At 37.1% G+C, this 24,222-nt stretch overlaps 1 protein-coding gene across 1 annotated transcript in view; it reads right to left on the bottom strand.

Annotated features, from left to right (window-relative positions):
* The window catches only part of LOC131068951 (nardilysin-like), a 250,475-nt gene that overhangs the window by 66,260 nt on the left and 159,993 nt on the right, over positions 1–24,222 (bottom strand). Inside the window, exons 12-13 of the mRNA XM_058004237.2 lie at positions 19,506–19,885; positions 17,422–17,571 (exon numbers count right to left, since the gene is read on the bottom strand). Coding sequence (XP_057860220.2) covers positions 17,422–17,571; positions 19,506–19,885 — 530 coding nt within the window. The remainder of the gene's footprint in view (positions 1–17,421; positions 17,572–19,505; positions 19,886–24,222) is intronic.

Genomic DNA, 24,222 nt, shown 5'->3' with positions numbered 1-24,222 from the left:
TCGGGCTCACTTGATTCTTTCATCTTCATTTTCTGATCATTAATTCTAATCCCTAAATCTCTAGGAGCTGTATCTTTACTTGTTTTTGCTATTTTGTATATTTTTCTTTGTGGGACTGCCCCTATTTGTTCTACTCATTGCCCCTACAAAAGCCATCAAGACATGTCCATGACTGACTTGCTCCTTTAATCCTCAACTATACCATCTTGGATTGACCAATCAATTGGAGATAACATTTCAACATCTCCTCTTGCCTGAATAAATCAGAGAGATAAGAAATCTGCACTTGAATCGTCCAATTCATTTGGCACCTGGTTGGATGTATGTTCCCTAAACTGATCCAAGGTCATTCTACTATTCCTTTTTTCACGTGCTTCATACTCATCAAGGCAACTTGCCCAAAAGTCTTCTATCTTAAGTATATATGCAAATTTAGTTCCAAGCCTATCAATCATAATGTCTTTGAAGTCAAAACACATATTCACGTGATAATACTTGAGATTGAAATCAGACAACTCGTCATCCATGCTCTTAGCATCCATAGTATTTGCACACCTAGAATACCCAATCTAATTTGGATAATTAGCTTCCAGTTTTTGTTTGTCCCAGTAATACTTATCTGCAATTAAGGTTTGCCTGCAATATTGCATTAGAAGAATTTAATCACATGAATATTGTGGAAGTTTGTAGAGACATGCTTTAAATCAGCACACTCCAATATAGGTAAAGGTAACAAACTAGATAGACCAATCTGCACACTATATTATAAACATCCAAGCTTGATACAAAATTCATTCATGGCTTTCGTTCTTCAAATCTCTCACTATGAACCTGGTGAACACAATCCCTTATTCGTACTCTAGCTAATGTTACTTCAAGAAGAAGCTTCCTCTTGTCAGCACCTTCTCCAATCCTACAAAAACATTAAAATACACCAAAAACTAAATTAGATAGGATACCACATGAAAGGTCCTAGTGTCGGAGAACTTTGTCGATTGAGAATGAATAAAAATACTTTCTTCCATAAAAATAAAGCTGATAATACAAAACATCCAAGAATTTAATGTTTTTGCTTCCGTTTGGCCTGTGACTCTGTTCAGCATAGTGATCATAAAGTTAAGTTTTTCTTTGAAATCACTTCAATAAATTGTCAGCAAGCAGGAAGCTCTTTTGGGTTCATTGAGGGAATTTTGTGTAAGCTCTTTCTAGCATTCTTGTACATTGATATCCCACTGAAGCTTGCATTCATCTTGTTTGATCATCTGTGTCTCCTCATAGAGCCGCAATATGAATGTGGATTCAAGTGGTTTAGCATCCAATCTTTAAATTACTTGGTTGCCAGAAGAAATGATCATTCTAGTGCAAGCCTTGTAGTGGCAGGCATACGCTATGACCCATTCAAGGGACTAAAATTTAACATGAAAAGAAGTGGCTTAGATAAGTCCGCTTTCTACTAACTTGAGAACCAAATTGTTCCCACTTCTTACTCTTCCATCCATCTTCAAATCAAAAATATTCATATAACCCAACATGCTATGTCATGTCCCCGTCTCAAAAGAGGCTTTTATCATGTACAAAAAAGGATAAGAAGCAAGCATTCTCTTTCATGCATGATCAACATGTCTACACATATATATCTAATTATCATGATTAGCAAGGATACAAATGCCAAAGATATACCACAGAATATTAGTTTTGACAAAAGTAATCTGAGTTATTTAGAGATCTGTGTAATGTCTCCATCTAGTCCAGTAAGTAGCCGAACAATAAATGATAACACACCCCTTAAGGAGCAAAGGAGGAAGTATAAAACAATGATTAAACAATGCAATAATAATTACTAAATTAGCAATAGATGAAGAAAGCGATATTATGGAAGAAGGCAACAACTATCCTTAGAATGTGTTAAGGTATTTATTGATATTAATAAAGAGTAATATATCGCTGGCCAAGGAAGAATCGTTAAAGCATGGAATCCATCTCAAAAGAGGAAGTTCGATTAATCGAACAAATATCGACTCATATTATGATTAAGGTATAACCAAGCAATAGCCAATCTGAATGAATGTAGCAGCGATTAAAATGATCATTAAGAGCACTATTCGATCATAGAGATAAGTGATGTTTATGAAGGGGAAGGTGCAATTTGCATTGTAAGCCGAGCTGTCAAGATAATCAGTGGCACATTCCAATGATCAATGCCATCCCGATCAACAATAGGAAACTATTGAAAGGAGATTCAGCGAGATAAGCCTATCTCATTTTAGCACTGTAATAGAGAACAGAAAGAATACCAATTACACCAAAAATAATATTGGAGGAAGTCGCATGGAACAATATCGAATGAAGAAACTAACCATTTCATTGGTTAGTTACTGCCCAAATGATTGTATTAGCAAGCAACTCCCATGACACAATTATATCAACAACAAATGAACATCCAATGGTCAAAGGGGGCGATTAAGGCAGACAATATCCATGTGCGATGCAGTTTTCATAATGGACCAATCTGTATAATTCATAGAGATACACGATTAAAGAAGCAAGACAGCAATTACTAATCATATTTATATTTGATTGCAATTAAGGTATAAGCGATTATGAAAGGTGTGATTTGTCAATGCTGACGTCTAATCACCGATTGGTCATCCACAAAAGGGATGCGATTCATGCTCACAAGGAATCATGAATATATGGGTGTGATTAATGATAAGAAGAAGTGATTAAACATTGATGGTGCTGTGAAGAGTGGAAACTAATAAAAGGAGATAACTCATCACTTCCAATCGATGTAACCTTTCAGAATTACAAGATATATACGGTAGATCAATTCCATTTACTAAGGGGCATGAACCGTGAAGGCAACTATAAATTCGCAAATAATCAAGGAGGAGGATCATCGAACAGAAAAAGGAATAGCATTAAGTACGATCAGAAAAGAAGGAAGCGAATCCTAAATATCAAATTATCTCATCAGCAATCTCAATTGAATCGGCCTATAAGTCAGCCATTGGACATGTTCTTGTGAGCAATAAACAAGGAACCAGCATCATTAACGTACTGCTAGTAATATCTATATCACCCTATTAACTTCATAGCAATATGATCTCTGATTTGAAGTAATCATTCAATTTGTGACTGCCACATTACTTTATTTAATGATCTCAGTAATAATACTCTGAAGGTATTGTTATTAACTCAACATATATCTTTGGATTAGCATGTAATAATACCACTAATTGTGGATCATCTTAGGATAATTAAATATCATCTAGATATGTCTAATATATTAAAACATACTCAGTTTATAACAAATGTATGATGTGTATTTCCAAAAATGACTAAGAGTGTTTATAAAGATACTTAGTTGAGAGGAAGGGTTATGAGTTGTAATGGAGGGGTGATTAAGTGACTCGTAAATAGGCCGTTCTAGAACGACCCAAGGTGGTGTCTATGACCTTGAGGAGTCACATTATCCGATTACAATCTCTTCCTAACCTCAAGACTTGTTAACATAGGGGAAGAGGTTTTGAGGGGTAAGCTAGCATGAGCCAACAAGTGGAGCAAGAGGGTTGAAAGAGGCAACCTCTCTTGGGCTTGGTGTAGAAATGGCTCTAAACAAGCCCTTCCTATCTCCTTCCCCAACTTTGATATGTTGTAGCACTAATAGTAGTTTAATTATGCATTTCACCTAACCCTAATGATGAGTTAAATATATATGTATATGTATATGCATATGCATAGATTTTCTTGGCTTGTGTGCAGGATCTACAAATAGGAGTTCATTTTATTAAGCAAGATATTATTTGGTAAGTTCAAACCCTAACCTTAATTTATGTAATTTACTAATTTATGTTTTTTTAAGGTAAAGATATTGCTATTTGGAAAGGGGACATTACATGCTACGTTTGACATGATAAGAGTTGTTCAATAAGTGTGCTTTAGGCTACACAATGTCTTCATGTAACTCCATATTTGAAAGTGACTTCCCCTTGCTCTCTACAGCTTGAAATATAAGAAATTTGGAAAAAGGGAACTTCCTGTTTTCTGAGAAATCAAGACTTTGAAAGGGTAATTTTGATGTAACAGCAATATCCAGTTGAGGAACTGTTGTGACCTTTTCACACATCGCCCCATCGCAAACGGAGACCCCCTCTTTCCTGCTTTCCGTGTCTTGTTAGTTTAGGGTTTTGGTGGTAGGCGGCAGTTTTGAGCTTCTAGTGTCCGAGTCTCGTATTTTGAAGTGTGATCATGCCTAATTTTTATTAGGGTTTTTGAGTTTTGAGTAGGATCCAATGCGTAAAACGTTAGATGTCTAGATGATCCTAATTTTGTCTAAATTTTGAGTGTGATTGAATTTAAAGTGTCTAAGTCGAAGATATTTTTGTGCCTGAGTGTTAAAGGATCCTTAAGGGGGTGTTTTCTTGCTCGTAGGAGGTTATTCAAGTCAAATTTGCACTTTATCCTGATGAAACTCCTATTTTCTCGCTCAAATTTTGATGGACTTAGCTAAAGTCCTGATGCATAATAATGAAAATTGAGGTGTCCAGATGATTTTGAGAGGAAGAATCATTAAATTCCTAATGAAAATCCAAGTTTTAATGGTTTAAAGGTCAAAAATCCTAATGGAAGGTGTTTTTCCCCCACATTTCCGATGACCCATGATTTTCCCCCCTCCAAATTTTGATGGGAGATGAATTTCCCACAAATTTCTGATGGACCCTGTTTTTCCCCCATTCAAGTTCCTGATGGAGGGCAATTTTCCACCGGGGAGGCTAAAATATGGGAAATTATGCTGATGACCCATGTTTTTCTCTTGGAATGCAGATGATTTTGATGTGGATGAAATTCCTTATCTTGATGAAGGTCGATTTCCCCAGGACAATTTATGATCAAATTTGATGGATTTTTATGTAGATGTTGTCCTAATGGATGGCGAATTTCCCCAACTATGACTTTTGATGAATTTTTTATCTCGATTTTTATCTAGATAGGGAGCGATTTTTCTCCAAAGTGAATTTTTGGACTTAATGATGAAAATGAAGTGACTTTTGGAGTCCAAATGAAAATCCATTTTCCCCCAAAGGTATTCATTGACAAGTTTGATGATTTTTGATTGAGAATTTTATCCCAAAGGAGGTCGATCTTCCCCCAATGAGCAATTAAAGTGATTAATAATGATTTTTATCTGGATTTTTATCCAGATATAGGGCAATTTTCCCCCAAGTGGCCAAATTTGATAAAATTAATTAAATTTAATGCAAGTGGGCCCGAATTTAATTGTTTTGTGATGACAAACGATTATTTAATTATCAAAAACAATTATTTAGTGATTTACAATGATTATTTAATAATTATACATTTTCTAGATGCAAATCGGTTTTCTCAGGCAAGTATAAAAGAAAAGTTTTTTTATCCCACATTGCTTGTGTGGTGAAACAACAAGGTGAAAACATGAATAAGTAAGCTTGCCCAGCATTATAATATTATTATAAGTGTTGATTGTGACAGTCAATTGGCTGATTGAAGTTTTTGTAGCTAGGCGATTTTGGTGAAGTGTCATTTTGACACCATTTTTGAGTTGGAGTTGCAGATTGAAGAGTTTTTTCCGCCCAATCAGACCTAGGCCATTGCAGCGAGCTTTGGTGGCTGTTTGTGCCACATTAGGTAAATTTGGGAGGTGGCGCCACTCTTGGAGTTAGGCGATTTTGCTTGGGGAGGCTAATTCCTCCATATTTTTCGCAATTTTTGTTGATATCATTGGTGCTTAAGGGCTGCCATTGTTCTCAGACCTTGCTGGGTGCCATCACTGGGAGTGATCTTATTCCATAGTTGGCTGCAAACTTCGTTTTCAGGCTCATTTCCAGCAAGCACATAGTTAGGCAATTTTGCTTGGAAGTCATATTGCAGCCATTTTAGAGTGGTTTGGAGGCATTTTCTGAGTACACAATTGCTGGTGTAAGGTCTGCAACTTCATTTACAGGTTGTCTTCAGACCAATTCATTATTTCCAGCCACCCTTACACTTGCGCAATTTCATTGAGGTAACATTTTTGAGACATTTTTTGGTTGTGTCATCATTACTTGAGGTGCTATCAAGGTCTGAAACTCAATTTTTCAGACCTATCTTCACACTGATTTATTTTTACCAGCCCTTTATTCTTGCCCAGATTTGATCATTTTGACATTGGAGAGGTAAAATTCATCAAACATGAGCATTTGCATGGCTGCAACCTCATTAGCTGTCCCGATTTATGAATATTGCAGGATGTCTTCAGCCTTAGTTTTTCTTATCTGACCTCATTTAAGTCTGAAAATGAGGGTTTCCTCAGGGTTTTATGAGAGTTTTGGACCCTATTCATATCAATTTCTTTCTATTTTCAGAATTTGTTAAGAATATGGATAGAATTCCTGATTTCCATTTCTAAATTTGTTTAAATCATAAGATATCAAAACTAATTCAACTCTAAAAATGGTTATCAGGATAATTTTTCCAAGATTATTGACTTCAAGCTTCGTACAAGCACCATGTCCAAATTCGGGATTGGAGTTCAGAAGGAGCAGTTAAAAATTGTTCAAGAGGGATTCTATCCAGATTCCCAATTGTCTTACCTATAGAAAGGAATCACAGATACAAACATGAATTTCCTAAATATGGAGTGGATGTGGCAGAGGATGTTCGGAACAAAGAACCAGATTCCCTCTCCTACCTATGCAAATATCATGAGTGGCATATATCACGCCGTTGGGTTTCCACAATCCATACAATGCAGCGAGCTCTTCCTAGAATGCGCAAGACACTATGATCCTCTCTCTAGGATGATCCGGACTTACAAAGGGATAACCATCGCCTACCTTGTTGAGGATGCAATTGCCGAAGTGTTCGGGATTCCCCACAATGCAGACATGAAAGAAAGGACAAAGGATGAATATGAAGCAAAGTACAAATTGAAGGCGTATGCATGCAAAACTGTAGTGAGTAAAAAGTGGATGATTGAGTCAAGGCCTCATCATTCCAAGGCGCCAAAGACACTCATGTGCACAGATTTCAAAGATGAATACAGTGATTTGATATTCCTACTAAACCGAGAGATGGGGATGTCACAGGGTGCCTTATTTGGAGGATGGATGTTTTACTTTATCCAGGATTGTACAAGAGGAGCCATGATCAATTGGTCGAAGTTTATCAGCGACAATTTGGATTTTCAGTTGAGAAATGTGGAGAAGACTAAGTCAATCGCCATGACTTCTTACCTTGTGTATATGCTTACAAGATTTGTCACATACAAAGGATTGATATGCAAAGGTGAAGTCGAAAATGGATAAGGACAATATAGAAGCTATGAATGTTATCCACAACTTGACATGCATAAGGTTGATGACTATAGGAGGGTGAATGCCACTTTCACCGTGTAAATTACAAGAATGTTGCAGGCCGGAATCCACAAGAGGTTGTCCAAGGCGGCAATGAAATTAGTTGAACAATATGGATCGTGGTACGTATAGTTTCCCACCTTCACATGCCTAAAGATTCAAAGATTTAGATCCGAACCAGACAAGCTTCCTAGGTATCCTACAGACAAAATGAAAATGATCCTACTGGAGGTGATGAGACAACTTTTGGAATTTGATTTCATCCAGAAGGAGAAGCATAGAATACGGATGAATTTTCCTATTGCTACAGAGAAAACTTTGGAAGTGTGCCACAGTGTCGTTGCAGCTAGTACAATGATTCATGAGATTGCATTCTATCGCCTTGGAACTTACAAGAGCAAAGACAGATTTGATCCGCATAAGAATGTTGAAAGGATTAGAGGAGAAAGATTCATACACAAGGTTGACATTGACGATTACCGAGCAAACCTAATGGATGAACAGGCAGTGAAAAAAAGGATGTGGTCCAAGATGTCAGTGGACTTCATGAGGAAATGTGAACTTTTTCTCATTCCTGATCAGATATTGGATGATAGTGATCATACTTATCCGCAGTATGAAAATGAAATGAAGAGGCCTATCCTATTACCTAGTTAGTCGAGCCAGAAGTGACAAACTTGAATGTGCTTATGAGGGACAGCATGGATTTCTCCATAGAGTGAATAGAGAAGCAAATGAACAGATTGATAGATATGAGCATTGTCTTCACATATGCGAAGATGAAACAAGAGGAATCCTCTCTTGAAGACGATCAGAGAACAGTTAGTGATGTGAGGATTCACGCAGATGAGGAGTCATGCTCCTAAACGTAGGAAGAGTGTGCCTAGAGAATAAAAGGCAAAGGGGAAGGAGATGATTAGTCAGGAGAAAAAGAAGAGAAAGCATAAACATAGCGCTCCTTTGTCTCCCCTTAGTTCCTCATCGATCAAGGAGATCGGCATGTCATAGCGGAGTAAGGAATTTGAACAATGCTCCAATACAGTAATTTTGCCAGAGAACATACAAGAGTTGCATGCTACAGCACAATCTGCCCCAACTAATGACGATGATGAGCAGTCGAGATCTCCTACTATCCTATTGGAGGTTAGCTTGGGTAATAATGTTTATGATTTAACTAAGAACAAGGAAGAGGATAATGATGTTATCTCGTCATTGAGAGGACTTGATCGGGAAATGTGTCTTGATGATGGTATAGAAATGTCCACCATTCCCGACTAGTTGATGAAGAGCATGGAGAAAAGTAAGATGGTAGAGGCCCAGCCTATTGATGATATTGATGACTACTTAGCCATAAGTAATAAGGAAAAGGAACCCAAGAAGGCTGAGATACTTTCAAATATAGCTAGAGATGAAATAGGAATGTGGATTGCATAGGTTGCTATCCCAATTGGTGATGTAACTAGGGATGATGCTACTCCTATGGATTTCCAAATCACCTCGGTTGCCCTTGGACGGACTACAAAGGAACAAGAATTCCAGGAACTTGGTGATACAATTCGCATGATCAATGCAAGGTTGGATAGGGAGATTGAAAAGAAAAAGAAAAACAAGGAAGAGAATATCAAGCTTAAGGAATATATTGCAGGGATAAGGTGTGAAGATCCCACCTTTATCTCGCCTATTGCACTTGACCGTGGACTTCATTTTGATCATGAGGCAGCGAGGAGTACACAAGCAAAGTTTGGTAAATGGATTGAAGATGTGAAGTGGCAAGCGGATGATTTCCTTACTCAGTTTGTCCATGTATTTGACAAGACAATGGCACTCATATTCAAGATACAGTATTTGGAGGGAGTTTGGGAGGATTTCCAGCCTATTCAGGAGAAGACCATTCCTCACCTCAGAGTGTTGAAGAAAATTCCAATGTCCGCAATGATTCAAGAAAGAGTTGTGCAAGCAGGAGATAGATACAATTTTCATGGTTGGTATTGTTCATTGGCCATGCGGAAATCCACTAATTAGCATGCACGAAAGGATTGTGCAAAGATGGAGGGATCGATTCAAGAGATACAATCGAAGCTCCTTACATCTATTGAGGAATTGTTGGGGGTAAATGTCAGTGTTGCCAACGGTCTACACTTAGAAGAATTGAGAGATAAGATGAAGTACATGTACTTCAGCCAGTTGGATTCTTTGAAGAAGAATCAGATTGATGATTTGGTTTCCTTGCTGATCCATGTCCATAATTATCAGAAGCTCATGCCATATTTGGGAGAATACTTTGCATGCTCGTTCTGATGCGTTGGATGTGATTGACGTGCAGCAGGATGCTTTGGCCAGCATTACCATGGAGGAGTTAGATTCAATATTGGTTGGATTCCTGGAATATATTGTGAGGGAGGAATGCAGGTCGGAATCTTCTAGAAGATTCACTACTTGATGATTAGGCATCATTCCATTGGATCACATGATGGTGGTTCACATTTTGATGTAAACCCTAATTAGGGCACCTTTAGGGTTGTGTTGGCACGATCTTGGCCCTTGATTTTGAATTAATCTTGGCCATTCATTTCTTTTGAGGCTCTGTATAAACCCCATTGCCTCTCATTTGTAAGAGATATTTTTGAGAATTGTTGTTTACATGTTGCAAATCTGAATACAAGTCATTGTTGGAATTAATGGTGATTTTGTTTAAGTGTTGTATGCATTTGTGGTTCTCATTGCCTCCAAGTTAGATTAGAATTTGCTTTCAAGTATTTTAGATTGAATGAAGGAATTTGTTAAATGCATTTGTGTGGAATCCATCTAGTCCATACCACTAACCTCTTGCTGATTGTAAGTGTGCCTTGCGTGGTCAACTAGAATTTTATGCGTCCATTGTTGTGCATTGCTTTGAATGGTATCAATGTTTGATGGTAATAATTTGAACATCCATGAAATATACCTTAGATGATTGCACTAAGCTTGAGTCAAATTGTTGGTTTCGATGGTGAGACCTTGCCTAGTAGGATTCCATTGAATCATTCACCCCTTGTAAATGTTAAACAGACTGTTAGAATAGTTTTATTAATCAGTTCTCTGATCTTTGTATGTTGTTAATTCGATTTTATTCTTCTATCGAATTCCCTCTGTTGGTTTGCAAATTACATTTATCTATGACTGATCTCTGCAGTGATTTTATTACTGTATGTAATAAAATGAACCTTTGGCAATGTCAATATGGAGTTTCGTATTTATCTGTATACTGGTCGCCTATGCTCTGTTATCTTTTCTTGACATCTGCAGGGAACATGTTCGGCATCTATATATCATTCACATATTGGATCGTGCCTCCACAGGGAGTCACGATCCTATGTGGAACCATCGTGGTTCCACATAGGGTCGTGACCCCTGTGTGGAGTCACGATCCTACTGTTGTGACATTTTCACACATCGCCCCATTGCAAATGGGGACCCTTGCTTTTTGCTTTTTAGGATTTGTTTTTTGGTCTTTTAGGGTTTTGTTAGTTAGCCTTTGCATTTTGAGTGCTGTCGGGGAGATCAATAGGATAGCAGGTCCTGCTGGAGTGAAGTCCTGATCCTGAAATTTGGCTAAGTCTGGAATGTCCTGATCCTGAAATTTGACTAAGTCTGGAAACTGAAAAACCTCCAAAAACTAGATTTTTCTATATAACTCCTGGAGGTCTGAAACCACTCTCAAACATCCTGAAAGTATATATGGAATATAACTTAAAGTATAAGTGACATTTTTCTTATACTTAAATGTTATATTCCATGAAAATTATCCTGATAGAGAGTTCAAAAGGTCAAATTTCGCTCCTGTCCTTCACTGAGGATCCAGAGCGAAAAGCGCTCCTGTCCCTCTCCAAGGGTCCAAGGCGAATCGCTCATGTCCCTCACCAAGGGTCCAGAGCGAAAAAGCTTAGTGGAGTCATTCCTGACCTCGTTTGGACAAATTGAGACATCAAAGGCATGATGGAGGACAAAATGAACGTGATAGAGCATCCAGACTTGATTAAGGACGATGAAATGATGAAGTATTTGTCTAGAAAGGTAAATTCGCTCCTGTCCCTCTCTGAAGGACCAGAGCGATTTTATTCATATACACATTTTTAGACCTTGTTTGGACTCGAACTTTTATTCATGGCGTGTAAAGAGATGATATTTTACTCAGCGAAGGAAATTTGAAGTAAAAAGTAAAAAGATTTGGCCCTGAGAGCAAAAATCGCTCCTGTCCCTCACTGAAGGACCGGAGCTTGAATTCCAATTTCACATTATCCTTGCAAGATTTAAGTGGTTTCGCGATTTGAGGAGGTCAAGGGAAGTATGTTTTGCTCGTTGAATATAACTTAAGTACGCCACAATGAAGAAAATTGGCCTAAGTAACAAGTTCGCCCCTGTCCCTCTCCAAGGGACCAAGGTGACTGGCTAGGGCGCTCCTGTCCCTCTCCAAGGGACCAGAGCGATTTTTCCTCAAGACAAGATTCGGGCAAGAGAAAAACAAGTTTTACGTTTGAGGTGGGTGAAGGAAGACGCAATCGATCCGTTGAAGATAATTTTCGAAGCTAGCAAAGGACGAATTGGCTTGTAATTGCAAAAGTGCTCCCGTCCCTCACTGAAGGACCAGAGCTTGAATTTCAAATTTGCACTATTCTTGCAGGATCAAGACAATTTTATGATTTGAAGAGACCAAGGAAAACATGATTTATCCATTGAATATAATTTGGAAGGCTAACAAAGGACGGATAAGCTTGGATTTGCAAAATAGCTCCTGTCCCTCACCAAGGGACCAGGGTGAAAATGCTTTAAAGTGCACTCATTTCAAAGATCGAATAAATTGAGCTCGAAATTCTAAGTAAAAATGCCATCTTGGACGTCAAAAATGAGGTCTTGGACGTAAAAAACAAGAAGTGTGAGGTCCAAAAGGTATGGGCACTCCTGTCCCTCTCCCAGGGACCAGAGCGATCTTGTTGATGTCCATTATCTTGCCATGCCTAGGCACCAATATCATCTATGACACATTAAATGCCAATTTCGATAAAACCTTGAAATATTTTTGAAATTAAATTGACATTTAATAAGTGCGCAAAACATTTAATAATTAATTTATGCCTCTAAAAAATCAAAATTTTAATTATTGAGGCATTTGAAATTAATTATTATTAAATTAAAATTAAAAGATGAAGCGCTTGAGGTATTATTTTTATTCATTTTATCAAGTCGGCCTCTTCTTTTTTTTTAATTTTTTTTTTTTTTTTTCCTTCACTTGCAAGGTCGGCCTCATGGGTAAGTGGAAGGTGAGCGCTCTATATATTGGATGTGTTGTTTCACAATTCAAATCATTCAATCATCCTTTCAAGTGCGATTTGGAGAAGCAAGGAAGGAGGTGCGAAATCTAGCTTGTGTGGAGCGAATTTCTACCAAGTGTGGAGGCTAAGGAGGGCGAAATTCATCTTGAAGGCTATTGGAGAGGCGTATTTCTTGCTAGATTGGAGGATAAATTCCAGATGTTTTGAAGGTATTTGAAGGCGAATTTCCAGATCTTGAAGAAGCTAGTGGAAGATGGAGTTCTTTTCCAAGCTAAAGGGGGCGCATTTTGCTAAAGGGAGTTTTGATCTACATTTTGCCTAGCGAATTCTCCTATTTTTGCATCATTTTTTAGAATTAATTCCCAAGTGGAGGTATGGCGTAATCACCTTGGCACCATTTTTGAAGATTTAAATTTTGCTTTGAAAATCCTAAATTAGGAAATGATAACTCAAGATTTATCATGAAGTTTCCTAATTAAAATCTTGAATCTTCCTTTTAAAGTTTAATTTTTTCAAAGATATATTACTAATTTTGAAATGTGGTGTAGGTACCAAGATGGCGACTCCCAAGCTCGAAAGATCCACAAGTCGGAAGACTCTCCTCAAGGAAAATCAAGCCAGATCAAGGACGGTCAAGCAAGGACAAGGGCGACCTCCTCCAGCCTAGCATCGACAAGGACGGCCTTCTTCGGACTAACGTCATCAAGGGCGACTTCTTCTAATCCAGCATTCCAAGGCGAGGTACATCATCATCCTGCAAATCAAGGACAAAAGGAGTTAGAACAAAAGTTAATTAAAGATAGCCTCTCAACGACATCAAATTGAATATCTACCAAGCTACAAGTGTCAGATGAGGTGGCATCCCAGTCATCACTCCTCCAGTCAGTGTGGTCCACCTCAGCACGTCCAGATTCAATGTACCTAACTCATGGAAGGTGGCACAAACTCCGATGTACCTACCCCAGCTATCCATTGGTGGAATTTTCTAGAGAGGACATGTGTCCAAGCAATACAATTTTATCATTGGTCAAGCATTAAATGTTATGTAATGGTTGTAACAAACCCTAATTAGGGTTTTCATTGTTGAATCTTGGCCATTGATCTCGAATTGATCTAAGCCATCGAATTGTATTGAGGGCACTATATAAGCCCTGGCATTTCATTTGTAAAGGCTAATCAGAAAATAGTTAGAGTTAGAATAGTTAGAATATAGTTGAAAGAATAACAATTAGAGTAGAGTAGAGAGAGAAGGCAAAGATTGTTGCCAAGATGTTGTTGTAAAAGACTTGTAACTTCATTGAAGAAATGGTGAAATTTATGGGTCGATTCGACAATTTGCATGGTCTTTATACTTCTCATATTTGATTTCATGTTATTAGATGAGTGGAAGAAATGTGCTTGATTGATGGTGAAATTCGTATATCCATACTACTAGCAGTTTGTTGATTGCAGACTTGCCTTGCGTAGTCAACTGGTATCATTCAGCCTAAGCTTAACTTCAATTGTTGCTTCTTCATTGATATGCATCAACCTGATGATGTCTATGCCTGCAATGATGATTTGAACATCATAAAAGCTTTCCTTCGAAGATCGCACTAACCTTGTGGAGATGGTCCTGCGATGTCAAAACAAGACTTAGTTAGAATTTCATCAAAGATCAATCATTGCTCCTACATTCCTTAGTATTAGGATTAGATTCTCTCCTTGCCCTCGTCTTTTTTCCTTTTTTTGCAAATCAAAGCTAATGAGATCCTATGTTCCAGCAATATTCAAAGCAGATCAGACGTTCAATCATCGAATGTAAGTCCCCTTGTGATTCCAGCAAATCACATCATACCACAGAGAGCTTATCCGCACGTAGAGACCCTACATACAAGAACCTTGGAGTCATCCTGATTGATCCTTTTTCGCGATATCTTCAGCAATCAGAGGCTTTATTCAAGAGAGGATAAGGTACCCTTGGGTATTTTATTCTGTGTTAGGCAGTGTACAAAATACACGTCAACACCTACCCAACATCGGCGTCAACAACTTAGGTGTAATTCGAATGTTTGTTTATGTCTAAGTATTGTTAGTTAAGTCTGCTAACTAATACGCAATCAGTAAGATCGTAACAAATATGCAATCAGTACGATCGCTACTGCGCGATTTTCTCTTTCGTCTGAGACTATAAACTTAACACCCCTTTCTTGCATTCTAGGCTTTAGAATAGAATTCCTAAACCCTATTCCTTTGTCCTTTTTATAGAAATCTTTGTTAGAAGTAGAACAGATTGAACTCAAAGTGCAAAATCCTAAGTCATCGGCATAGCCTGTTCCAATTCCAAATCCATGAAAGATTCCCAAATTGAACAATTATGTAAGTCCCCAAGTGAAAACAGCAATATCACATCAAGCCATTGAGTTACCAACATGTCAAGAACTGACCATAAAAACTTTGGAATCGTCTTAGTTGATCTGATATTTAGCATTTGAGGTGATTTTGTTCAAGAGAGGGTAAAATACTTTGGTATTTGATTTTGTGTTCGTATGTGCATAAAACACACATCAACAGGAACTCGAGAATTTGTTGATGTAGAGGCTTGGAATTTGGAAACAAAATATATATGCTGCCCATGTCTGGTTTTGCTAGCTTGGTGATAAAAAATTAAAATTAAGTTTTTTTATTTTAGTATGTGACAGCAACAATCCAAGATTGCAATTGAGGTGCCTCAAGCTGATATCTTGCACTTATGACAGCAACTTTGTGTCAGCAATTCTGAATTAAGCCTGACTATGTCATTTCAAATTTGAACAACCTCCACTTTGGCATCTTAAATATGGCTTCCAAAACCTGCTAAAACAATGATATAGGACTGTGCTATGCTTCTACTTCCTTAAAATATAGACTTGTGCATTAAATATTGCTTTTTTCTCAAATTGACAAACTGGGATAAGGATGCCATGTAGCTTAAGTGTTTCTGTTCTTTTTTAAAACTGGAACTAGGTATTTAGACTTATCATTGGTCAACTAAATACCCTATCACGTTTCCAAGCTGGTGTTGCCAAGTAAAAATCACCATTTAAAGTTAAACCCCCACTGGTAAAGTGAGACTTATGTCCTTTTTGTGGTTTCTTGAGATTATTGCCAACTTGATCACCTTTTAGAGTGATGTTACCATATGAGAAGCATGACATAGCTTAAGTCTTTAAGTTCCTTCAAATTTGGCCAATTTTATAACCTCAAACCTAGTTGGGTTGTGAATTTAAGGTGGCAGTCCTCGAGACAAACTGCAACAAGCTTGTTTTATGTCCTAAAACTTATCTTTACTGGTTGTGACTTTTCAATCATTCCACCTCTTAAATCGTCATTTTGCACTGGTGTTCCCACTGGTAAAGGGTTATTTTCACTTAAACTAAGCTTCCCTCTTGTCACATTTTTCCTCCAACTCAGCCACTTAACTCATGATTTTGGATTGTGATGCCAACAGATAAGTGTTACACACTCAACACTTTAATTTCTTCTTTGCTGGTCATGACTTCAGTCATCCTTTGGCACTTAAGTCCCAATTTCATGTTGGCACAGCCAAAAAATAAGTACAACTTTCATACTTAGTAAAATGCATTACTTCCCTCATCATGCCTTTCGAGTTTCCACTACCTCCACCAACCTCACCCTTTTATGCCGGTTATGCCACTTGAGAAGTGTAACACATTTAACTTTCTTTCATCTTCAAAACTTGGAGTAAATCTCTTACACTTTGCCACTTTGCTTCCTTAAGCCACTAACATCTTAGTCCCCACTTTAGACTGAAATTGTCATCCAAACAACTTTCCCTTGTGGTTTTGTCACTCATATTATGCGCTTTCTCGTGTTCATCTCCTTCTCACTTGAATAGAGTATTGAAAAGATTTTGTAATCTATTGTTCTCTAACATTGTCCTTGCCTTCCAGTCTTTGTCAGTATATCATCTTCCATTTCACTCTGGGGCCTTCAACCCTCAAAAGCTTGATTTATCATTGTTTGCCATTACTTACCCATGAATGACCTGCAAACACTGTTGGTGGACAAACTAGATCATTTCCTAATAACTGGATAGATTGACGAGAAGGATAACTTGACTAACATTGACCAGCATGACAGTGACTACAAATTTGATATGAGAAACAAAGTCTCCTAGGGATACCAATCTTGATACATCTCACAAGTCTAGATTGAGCTCCCTTTGTCTATGTGATGGCTTCCAGCTGCTCTTTGCTTAGATGCACAGATTTTGATTGTTACCTAATCTAGACAGATCAACAATTGGTCACATGAGGTACCATTATTGAGTCCTTCCAGATCAGATAACCATACCTAATATTGGTTCATATTCAGGAATCTCGAATGAATTTTCAATGGCTCAAGAAATTTAGTGTCAAAATAAAGATAGAAGTTTATTAAACAGATTCTGCTCATCTGCATATCTCCACTTGATTAATGAGAGCACTACAGTTTTAGCGATGAGATTACAGGAATTGTTCTTAAGAACAAACTCTTATGAACCTCAAGTGCAAGATAATACTGGTCTAAAGCTTAGATTCAGTTTTGTAAAATCACTCTTCTCACAAAATAATCTGAATAATGTTTGATATTTATTCAGCAAGAAAACAATCATATGATAGTAATTTACAAAAAGCTTCAGTAATCCAAGTTCCCCTTAAAAGAACAAAATGAAAACTGGCAAAATATTATAAATCTTTCTCTTTGCTCTCTTTTACCTCAAAACGATCCACAGCTGGCATAAACGATGTTGAGAATTTGAGAATCTTTGACAACAAAGTAGGTAGCTTCTCATTAAAACCAGATATCTTTAATTCAAGATTGTCTCCAACAATAGAAATTCTCGTTTCCAATTTAGCGACATTTGCCTACATAGAAAACATTATCCAGATATTAGAAAAAATGTCTTATAGCACTATTACAAATATCCAAGTTGCCCAACAAAATTTAAAATGTGTGAAGCATTTTACAAGAAAAATGCTTTAAAATTGCATCAAAAGAAATATTCATTATTTTTCGGCAAAAAAACAGAAAACAATGATTCAGTAGATTGTTCAAAGGGTTTTCCTGCTTCTAATTATATTATATACTATTCTTGTATTGGCACCACCCATTCAGACACAAATTTACATTCCTCTGCCTAGATTCAGATATTCTTTCCACACACAGCTTGTAAACAGATATTTTACAAATGGCATTATGTCCTGTCATTGATCATAACAACATGATCTCATGAAATCATCTGTGTGATTGTTACATCCCCGACTTGATGTACAACAACACTATGATAATTCAGAACTTTTATGATTTTATCCTTGTTATACCTGTCCTGCATATAAATCAGTGGATGATGATTCAAAGCATTTATTTGTTTAACCTTGCTGCCATTGTTGATAAATTATCATGACCTCCACCACAAGGACGTAACTCTCACAAATCACAGCATTGTAAATTCCAAGTCACTGCCTTTGATCTTGTGCGAAGGGAATACAAAGGACAGCACTTCAATAAAAATATTGATTAAAAGTTAACAGTCATTAATCTCCCAAAACATGTATTTAGTACTAAACAAAATTAACTAATTGGCATGCGATTAGTTTTAAGCCAAGTTGAGCTTGGGTTGAGAGGAGGGGCATCCCTTGGAAAGGGTGGGGCGCTAATAGAGTGGTGACTATTCCACACCAAAATGAGTGATATAAAAAGAGATGGATTCATTTGTAAGGTGGGGAAGAAGAAAAAAAAAGGTACAGGCATCAATCATGCAGAGAACAGAAAATAAGCAATGGGTACACATCATAAATTGGAATGCATATAACTTGCATATAGGAGGAAAATAGAGATATAAGGAAGAAATCTAATGAGATTAGAAAATTGTCTTATTAATAAGACTTCACAATTTTCTACGACCAAGCAATCAATTTTGGAAGAAGAATCTTAATACAGATTCAGACATCTGCAGCAATTAATCAGCAAATACAAGCAATTACAACAATTGATCAAGAAGATACACCCAGATCAGACATGTGAGAGCAGAAGACTTAACCATTTCAGATCTGTTATAACAAGCATCTAATAATTTTGATAATTGCTCGTGGTATATATTTAGCCTATGCATTATCTGTCAACAATAATCTCTTTTTAACATATAATAATGGGGGAGAATTATGTTCAAAAAATGTCAACAAATATTCTACTAAACATGGCATCAATAGTTCACTACGCCCTACACTCCACGGCAAAATGGAGTGGTTGAGAAGCAAAACTGTTATCATGGAGATGGCCCAATGCATGATGGAGAACAAGAGTGCTCCTAAGAAGTTTTGGACAAGGCGGTATTTACAGTAGTATATTTGCTAAACAAATCTACAATGTAGGCTGTGAAGCACAAGATCCCAAATGAAGCATTAGCTAGGAGGAAGCCCAAAATAAATCATCTTAAGGTCCTTTGTTCCACTGCCTATGACTGGATTTCAAATGAGAAGAGAATCAACTTAAATCCCAAGAGTAAGAAACTAATCACATACATGGAATGCAATAATCGCATCTTTAAGTGGTGCAAGAGGCCAACGAAAGTATTTGATGTATCGGACAAGAAACTTGATTCCGATGACCAGAAATACAAACAAGGTTTAAACTAGCATTCCAAAAGCCATTCAACCTACCTTCTCTACTTGAATAACAATGAACAGATCTACATTAAAAATTCCAGTTCTATTCTCATCCATAAGAATAATATCTTTCAAACACATTGTCAATCCAACATGCAGTCCAGAGTTATGATAAACAAATTTGTCAATCTTACCTGATATATTGTCTCATTGAGAGCATCCCTGAGAAGGTTCACATACAGCTCAGTGAGTACGCAGGCCCTTAAATTTTTGTATGCCTCTTTCAAAGTCATTAAGAAGTATGTATTTGCACGAGGAACATTAAACGTCCGGTCATGTTTATACCATACTTTGATAAATGGGTCATCAATGATACACCTTGGATTTTCCATGTTACCAAGGTTTTCAGATATATTTGAACTTCTAAGGGAAAAATCATTTGGAATGAAATCATTCTTTACAGGCAAATGTAGCTCTGGGTCAATAAAGAGAGGATCTTTCCAATTCTCCATGAGAGCAGATGGAATGCTTTTAATACGGTAGGCGGCACCAAACCATGGTTCATATTGAACATCTGCATATAGAAAAAAGTAACAATAAACTGTAAGAAATACATACTCAGTAATATCTAGCATTTGGTAAATCCATTGTTTATTCTTCTTCTATTCACTACAAAAGTTTCCTTCATTACACCAAATAAGCCGTATTACATCATTAGTGAATAATATAAATAAAAATTCATTTATTGCATTCAGACATTCCATTGGCCTCCCCTCAGTGAAAAGATACCATTCATTGAGCATATACTTTAAGCACGCATTGCATATAATATCATCCTTTAAGATTAAAGTAGCAAAATTCTAGATTCCCATCCTCAAATCTAGCTGTTAGTTTTTAAAACAGTACAGATCTGCTCTTAGTTAAATTTCTGGTTTATTTAATTTCGCTGTGCTGGAAGTACTCTACATAAAGGTTTTACAAATATCCAAAAAACCTATGACCCTAAACTGTCATATAAAGTATTTTAATTTTGCATTTGTTTGTGAGATAAATAAATGCAATTAGCAGAAATACACCTCAAGAGATACCATAAACCTAAAAGAAGAAACTCTCCCTTTCAAAAACTGCATTTTCAAAGCAATGACAAGAAATTTTTAGCATTTCAGTTCCTAGAATATATGAAGATTTGATCACATAGCGAATGAAGAAAAAGCAACAGAGAAAAATTAGGCCTCTAAAGGGAGTCAAAAGCCTTGGGGAAGAATAGAAAGTATGCAAAAAGGTCTTTGAAAAGAGATTTCTCAATCAAATTGGATTTCACATTGAGGCCATAGGGTGACATTATTGCTGAAGTGATCGACAGTAAGTAGAAATCTAAAAACCCCAAGTAATCCATATGAGCAAAGCGGACTATAAAAGTCCCAAGCAATCCATAAAACCAAAGTTACCCCGAGTTTCCGGGACGGTGATGGCAGGTGACGGCGGGACGCGTTTCCGGGATGGCAAATTTTTTTGCCAAATTTGGGGACGGCGGGGGACGACAAAGGGGACGGCTATATAAAATATAGGAAAAATTTAAAATATATAGGAAAATTTCAAAATTCTAAATGTTCATATGAAAACATGGATAAAGCATGCATACATACATTATATTCATATGAAAACAATAAAACATGGATATAGCATGTGTATGATACTATGAAAAGTTGAAAACATTTTAGAGTGTATATTCTGAACATACAACATTGTTAATACTCAATAGACAATATGCAATTATGCATTCATAAATCAGAATTTCAATTCATTCACATTGTCAATATGCATATCAATAGACTCGGAGGTTAAATTTTCCCTACTTCTATCGACGCAGTTTCCCCCCATATTTAATTTAATTATGAATTAAATTAATAAATTTAAAATTTAATTGATGTTATCTTTTAATTTATTTATTTTTAATAACAATTTGAATTAATAAGGGGCCTATATTAGAAAATTTAAATAAAAAATTGAAAATACAACTTTTTTAATTTTTTTAATATTTTTTAAGGGCCTTAGATATGGGGGACGTTTGGCCGTCCCCGGGACGGATTGGGGACGTCCCAGCCATCCCCAACCATCCCCGGGACGTACGGACGTCCCCTAGAGCTAGGGCAAGCGTCCCCTCAAAATACAGGGCAATTTGGGGACGGGGGGAAACGTCCCCTGGCCGTCCCCAAGTCCCCGAAACGTCCCCGAGACAGGGACGGGGGTTTTCAGGTCGGGGACGCGTCCCCGGGTAACTCTGCATAAAACCCACTAACCATTAAATGTTGTTGATTTTGAGCTGTATGAAGATTTTCTATGAGTTACATTTACAGTTTTTTGTATTTCACTGTGAAGGAAGTATTCATAGAATGCTTTTGGAATTGATTTATATAAGCTCTATTAATCTAGTTCTAGATTTGCCATACTTGGCAATCAACACAAGCATGATGTTGTTCAAAGTTCTCAATATTTAATGATTTCGTCATGTTTTGTTCACCATTTCTAAGATATCAGCTTTGACTATTTCCCAGATTTTTGGAAGAAGAGTGCCATGAATCCACCAGGACCCACAGCCTGATCCCTACTAGAGACGAAGATGTCTTTTAAAATTAGCCTCTGAGACCACCTTCAAAATACTTTCATTATCAGCTGACTATAATACTTTTTGGCATAGATTTAATACTCTAACACGGGCTTTCAAGATGGCACTAGTTTCCAGCTCAGCGGTGAGAAGTTTGCTTAAGAAATCTGTGGAATGTTTAAAGAATCCATCAGGAAGAAAAACATGTGAGGAGCCTAATTTCAGCCTGAGAGTGGTATTTCTTTGTTGCTTGTTTATAGGTGATTTGAGGAAGAGCTTGTTGCTATCTCCATGCTGATCCATTGTTCATAGGATCTTTGTTTCCAATAGACAGCTTTCTTGCTTTGAACAAAATAGAGCTCTTTAACTACCTGTTATTCTTGTCATTTACAGGTAGTATTCATCGCTAGTGATGGATCTGAATATACCTTCCTCACGCAATCATTTGATTTTGAATCTTCAACACTAGATTAATTCAACAGAGATCCCCTATAATAAAATGCTCTCAAAAATGTCCCCATTTGCAGCAAAATAAGCACACATACAATTAAAATACGTCCTTGTAGAACTGAAATAACTTAGCAATTATGAACACATGGTGAAGGCATGCATTGTAAATTTTAATGCCTTCAGTAAATGCATTATTCCATAGACTTTAATACAATAAGGCTCAAACATTATAAAAATGAATATATACAATGACTGAAGACTTCATCGGGTCTATTTCAACATTACTTACATTTTAATTATTATACAAATCGGCCATTTAAAACCCACCAATATCAACAATACAACAGCATGGAAAGCTAAAAAGTATAACTTCGTCAAGACAGAAAATAAAGGCATCCAAGTAACAAGCAGAAACTCAGTTTAGAAGAATCAGTTAATAAAAACTTCAGCTGACACCACCAAAAATGACTAAGACCTGGAATATTTATTAAAACTTCCAAGTTCCAACAATTATATAGAAATAGATTTTACTAACATATATCAGCATATTTACCCACATTTACTCTTTGGTAGAACAAAAACCTAAACCAAGGCGGTAGAAGAAAACAATATGGTCAACAACAATATCTAGTAATCAGAGAGTCTGCAACACTTGTGGAACAACAAGAACAAAAAGGAAAGCTGCAACAGGCTGCAAGCTTTAAACACCCATCAAAAAAATTTCCAAGCCAAAGCCAAAGCTGAGGCCAAAATGTAAGACAAAGTCAACACCAGACAAACCAAGAGATTAACAAGTTCAACTGACTTTCAAGTGTAGTTTGCCACTCACAAGAAAAGAGTGGCTTGTACTTGCCGGGTAACTTCCCCTTCCACGGGAAAGAAATACAGATTTTACAGATCATGTTGGGTTGGATGTTTCTGCAGATAAGTGTACCAAGTCAATGGAATCAACCAAACGCCCTCAAATTGAAGTATTTATTTTGAGACAAAGCCTGACATCTTCCTCACTGAAGAAGAAAGAGGAGCATAAAAGAGCAATACTCAATATAAAAGAATTGCTATTGTAAGGCAAGAAAACAAGGGCACAATGGCAGAGAATTGTGTAATGTCCCTTTTTATTAAATGCCCTGAGTTTGCCCTATCAAATTTCCAAGGAAGTAGGAGATGGAATAGGGTTGCGTACTAACTTAGAACACCCAAATTGAGGTCCTGCAAACATTTTATATAATCATTGAAAACATAAGTAAACAAATCTTTTATTAGAAATAGTAAGCAAAACATAGATCTCCTTACTAGGGTTTAGGAACATTAACTTGATTATAAGATTGACATAACTTAATGATGAATCTCAACCACAAGGAGACTAAGATAAAGGGTATGTTAGGGTGTCTGAATGTTCCTCTATCCTAGGCCCAAGAGTGGATATTCAATCCCTCTTGGCCTCATGGGGGCATCCGGTCACCACCATGAGGTGGCGTACCTAGTGAGGATTCCTGTAGTCATTCCCCTCACCATCCTTCCTTTATCTCCCCCCATATAATCTGAATTCCTTAATCTTATAACTAATCGTGACAGGGAAGTCAGGACGATTACAGTAGGGTGTCCCGAGAATCCTTCCCTCCTAAGCCCACAGGCAACACTCCTTGTGCCCCCTTGGCCTCATGGGACCATTTGGTCACCACCATGAGGTGGCGTACTTAAAAGAGGACCTCACCGCTGTTTCCCCTTCTTGTATCCTCTTATTCCTTAATCCTGATTGATAGCATTATTCATACACATATTAATCATTATTTCCTTCATCTAATATATAAGACATTAAACTGTTGTATGCCTGAATTGATTATCAATGTCAGATC

Source organism: Cryptomeria japonica, chromosome 7, assembly GCF_030272615.1.
Source record: "Cryptomeria japonica chromosome 7, Sugi_1.0, whole genome shotgun sequence".
Classification (NCBI taxonomy): Eukaryota; Viridiplantae; Streptophyta; class Pinopsida; order Cupressales; family Cupressaceae; genus Cryptomeria; species Cryptomeria japonica.
Note: the sequence above shows the minus strand (reverse complement) of the source record. Positions and strands in the feature narration are given on the sequence as shown.